The sequence below is a fragment of the Dipodomys spectabilis genome, unplaced genomic scaffold, assembly GCF_019054845.1.
Source record: "Dipodomys spectabilis isolate Male_0828 unplaced genomic scaffold, ASM1905484v1 ptg000287l, whole genome shotgun sequence".
NCBI lineage: Eukaryota > Metazoa > Chordata > Mammalia > Rodentia > Heteromyidae > Dipodomys > Dipodomys spectabilis.
The window spans coordinates 2440787-2445753 of record NW_024870964.1 but is presented as its reverse complement, the minus strand read 5'-3'; the positions used below and the strand labels follow the sequence as shown (position 1 = coordinate 2445753).

Sequence of the window (4967 nt, the reverse complement as noted above, 5' to 3'; positions counted from 1 at the left end):
TATAGACACAATCTAGTTCAACAGATACAATCTATTCAGCGTCAAACAACTATGGATTAATGGGCTAAGAATAGCAAAGAAAAAAATTGGCAAACCAGAAATTATTAGATATAGGGAGAAATGTGGGGAAAAATAGGATTATAGGGTGGTGACAAGGTAAGATGAGAGTGAATTTAACCAAGGCCTAATCTCAGAGAGGGAAATGGATTGGACAGAATGATAGGAGAGACATTAAGAAAAAAAAAAGAAAATATAGAAAAACAAAAATTTAAATTTAAAAAGATAAATACTTGGTTCCGGGCCCGGAAGGCCCGCAGGTCAGAGCTGTACGTTAACCCGGCTGGATGGAGGCAGAGGCGTTGGCCGCGTCCATGCCAGCCCCAGGCGTCTCGACTGCCGTGTCTTTGGCCCTGGAGATGGCACGGTCGATGGAGGAAGCGATGCACATGGCCAAAGACGCCCTTGAAAATACCGAAGTCCCTGTTGGCTGGGTTTATGGTCTACAACAATGAAATCGTGGGGAAGGGAAGAAATGAAGTGAATCAAACCAAAAATGCTACTCGACATGCAGAAATGGTGGCCATTGATCAAGTCCTAGACTGGTGTCAACGAAATGGCCAGAGTCCTTCTGCCGTGTTTGAACCTACCTTGTTGTATGTCACTGTGGAACCCTGCATTATGTGTGCAGCTGCTCTCCGCCTGATGAAAATCCCGCTGGTCGTCTATGGCTGTCAGAATGAACGATTTGGTGGCTGTGGCTCCGTTCTAAATGTTGCCTCTGCTGACTTACCAAATACGGGAAAACCATTTCAGCGCATCCCTGGATATCGGGCTGAGGAAGCTGTGGAACTGTTAAAGGCCTTCTACAAGCAAGAAAATCCTAATGCACCAAAATCAAAAGTTCGGAAGAAGGAATTTCAGAAATCCTGAACTTATAATGAAAGAGGAAAGCCCCATGGTGACCTGGATGGAATCCCCAGCCTGAAAAGCTGCTGGCATGGAGGGAGCATATATTATGTGTTGTTTGTTATTCTCCGGGAAGACGGAGAATAACATTTGTACTCTTAAGGGAACAAATTAGTGCTTTTTGAAAGGCTGACAATTGTAAACAACTATTAGCTTCTCCACTGCTGAAAGAACATTTTTATGAAGGGGGGGGAAACTAAAGTTTGAGGTTTTAGGAATTAGCAAACAGTACATGTCTTTAAGCCACAGCTTCAATCCATTCCAGCTGAGTGCAGGCTGGGATTTCAGTGTCCATCCACACCCCATCACCTGCACTCATTTGGAATAGAAAGCCATGGTCACTTGTGTCCTTTACAACTGGCTTTTTGGAGGTGGAGTTGGATTTTCATTCTTTATAGCTGTTGTGGTCTCCCAGTGTATTGGCTGCGTGAGTGTGAGTGTGTTTGTGTGTGTGTTGGCTTTAGGGCTTGAACTCAACATGTTGTTACTCTCTGGCTTTTTTGCTCAAACTTGAGTCACACCTCAGTCCTAGCTTTATGTTGGTTAACTGCAGATGAGTCTCACGGACTTTTCCCCCCAGCCTGGCTTCAAACTGTGACCCTCAGATCTCAGCATTTTTTAGTCGCTAGGATTACAGGTGTTAGCCACCAGTGCTGGGCAAGTCTGGCTTTTTTCTACATTGTATATTATTAGTATACACTGTATACATGTGATTGTGAAACCTATTGAATACATAGAAAAAATGTTTTTAAACAAATGCCTAAGGGTCATTTAAAAATTGTACCATGTTGCTATAATAGAATCTTAAGATATTTCTGTTTTTAAGGGGCAAAGCATTAAAGGACAATAACATAAATAAGACAGTTCTTTGGTTCCCTGAACCAAAACAGGGTCTTCTGCCTCAGCGAGATTATATTCTCACAAGGAGAGATGGATGAAAAAAACGTAGTTATATACTGGAGGGTGAAGAGTTCCAACAACAGTTGGGCATAGTGATACACATCTGTAACCCCATCACTTGGAAGGCAGAGGGAGTTCAACAAGACACTGTCAAAGCAAAAAGTTACAGCGAAAGTAAAAAGGAACAAGGTGAAGAAGAATGCCCACTGGTGTGAATGCCAGTTGCAGAATTAAGTAGCATGATACATTTAATCCGAATTCAGCTGTTCCTCATTTGAAAATACAGGTTATAACTGTTAAATTTAATACCTAAAATTTGAAACTGCACAGGAAAGAATATCCACAAGAAAACTTTCAGTGTTACTGGGTGCAAGAAGTGTCCTGACGTTTGGCAGAGCTGCCCCGGGTGCAGTATACGTCTCTTCCCAGAAGGGGTCCTCAGCGTTCCACCAGAAGGCTAGTGCCAGGCCCCAGAGGACCGCTCCTCAGATGGGTTCATTTCTTCAGTGGATTCATTTCCTTGATACAAAGCATCTGTATTTGTTGCTTCTGCCATTTGAGCGATGTCTCCAACTTGTTTGTTTTGAATTACTTTACAGACTGGAATGAAATTGTGGTGGAAGTATTTTTATATTGCTGAGAGTAGCAGCTAATCACAGTTACATGCTTCGAAGGACTTATAACTGCTTGGTTTTGCGTGTGGTGTTTTTTAACAGCATTTGAGACATTTTATGAGGAAGGATATGCATGGTTTCAAATCTACAACAATGATGCATGCACCTTCAATTTTATCTACTCTAAAATTTGTCTTCTCATTAAATGTTAGTGCCATGAAAAAAAAAGATAAATACTTAAAAATTATGTAAGTTTATAGATGATATTGAGAGAAGAAAAGGATAGGATGAGAAGAAGGGAGGGATAGAAAGGAGACACGAAAAACAAAATACCACAGTAAAACCCCAAGACCACACTATAGCTACCAGCACGACTATGTTTATTGCAGCATTATTTACCATAGCTAAAATAGGGAACCAACCCAGATGTCCCTCAGTAGATAAACGGACAAAGAAAATGTGGTATATATACACAATGGAATTCTATGCCTCCATCAGAAAGAAGGACATTGCCCCATTTGTTCAGAAAGGGAAAGACTTGGAAAAAATTATATTAAGTGAAGTAAGCCAGGCCCATAGTAAAATAGGTCCCATGGTCTCCCTTATTTGCAACAACTAGTATATGTCTGAGTCAAGCAGAAAAGGTCAGATAAATTAACGTCAGGGGAAAGAACCCCAAGATAAGTATTCAAAAGTTTTTTTCCTTTCATGCAATTGTTTCTATCATATATATAAGATGATTTCTATGTTTCTTTGTATGTCCCTTCCATACGGTATAACCCGTGCTTTCACTGTATTTGATGTTGGTATGATTTGTGGAGGGGAAGGGAAAAAAACATCATTTAACTAGGGATACAGGTGGACCCATTGCAACAATGAGATGTACAAGTCATTATGTCGACAAAAGAACTTTACAACTTTGGTGGGTGGTGGGGGGAAGTTTGGGTAGGAGGATGGTGGAGTATGGCAAGGGATAGAAGGGGAAACAAAGAGGAGGCAACAATTCTTGATAAGAAAGGTATTCGTTACCTTGCCCATGTAATTTTAACTCCTCTGTATGTATTCTCACAATTGAAAAAAAAACAAGGAAAAATGGAAAAAACAAAAATTTAAATTTAAAAAATGAAACACTTAAAAATTATGTAAGTTTATAGATGATCTTGAGAGAAGAAAAGGATAGGATGAGAGAAAGGGAGGGATAGAAAGGAGATACGAAAAACTGAAAACTAAAAATTCTCAAAATTTGTTACTTGAAAATTATATAGGTATAAAGAGAAAATGCTGCTATTAAACAATTTAAGCCAAGGAGGTGGCGGGGAAGATGGCAGAGGAGAAGCTGGATGCTAAACAAGCTCTCCCATAGAAAGCAGTTTTAGAGTTCCAGTGAACAGTCCTAAGCCAGAGAATCACACCAAGTGTGCCATCACAGGACAGAGAGTTAGGCCAGCTAAGGAAAATCAAGGCAAATAGAGAGATGTGAGCTCTTGCCAGGAGGCCGCCACAGATGTGACCCAGTTTTTGCAGCCCCCAAGAAGGTGGATAACATGGCAGGAAATCCCAATTACCTCTCAGTCCTATCTCTTAACATTAACGGACTTAACTCTCCAATTAAGCGACACAGACTGTCTAATTGGATTAAAAAACAAGATCCTTCTATCTGCTGCCTTCAGGAGTCACATCTCCTGCCCATAAAAACAAACACATTTTCAAGGTTAAAGGCTGGAGCAATATCTACCATGCAAACGTCCCCCATAAACAGGAGGGAGTTGCAATCCTAAAATCAGATGAATTTGACTTCAAATTAAAATTCGTGAGAAGAGATAAAGAAGGTCGCTACATACTAATTAACGGATCTCTCCTTCAGGAGAATATTACAATTCTAAATATCTATTCACCAAACAATGGAACACTCAAATTTATCCAAGAAACACCACTTTCCCTCAAATCCCACATAGATCCAAAGACATTAATTGTTGGAGATTTTAACACACCACTCTCCCCACTAGATAGATCAACTAGGCAAAAACTCAACAGAGAAACCGCAGATCTAAACAGCTGCATAGATCAACTGGATTTTACAGACATCTATCGAACATTTCACCCAGCAGCATCAGAATACACGTTTTTCTCAGTAGCACATGGAACATTTTCTAAAATAGACCACATTTTAGGCCACAAAGCAAACTTGTCTAAATTCAGAAACATTGAAGTTATATCTTGCATTCTCTCAGACCACAAGGGAATATAATTAGAACTCAACACCAAAAGCCACCAAAGAAAGTCTGGTAACACATGGAGGCTGAACAACACACTGCTGAATCACGAGTGGGTCACTGAGATTAGAAAGGAAATTCAAATGTTCATGCTATTCAACAAAAATGAGCACACAAATTACCAGCTCCTCTGGGACACAGCCAAGGCAGTACTCAGAGGCAAGTTTATAGCTCTAAGCTCCTATATCAACAAATAGGAGAGATCTGAAACCAA

General features: G+C 40.3%; 1 protein-coding gene across 1 annotated transcript; it reads left to right on the top strand.

Moving 5' to 3' along the window:
• The first annotated feature begins 495 nt into the window (after positions 1–495).
• Positions 496–930, top strand: LOC122126651 (tRNA-specific adenosine deaminase 2-like). Its single transcript, XM_042701136.1, has one exon. It carries the CDS (start codon positions 496–498, stop codon positions 928–930), a length of 435 nt encoding a protein of 144 aa, XP_042557070.1.
• The last annotated feature ends 4037 nt before the right edge of the window (positions 931–4967 follow it).

Coding starts and splice junctions, on each gene's coding strand:
- LOC122126651 (XM_042701136.1), top strand. CDS start 496: ATGGTCTACAACAATGAAATCGTGGGGAAGGGAAGAAATGAAGTGAAT.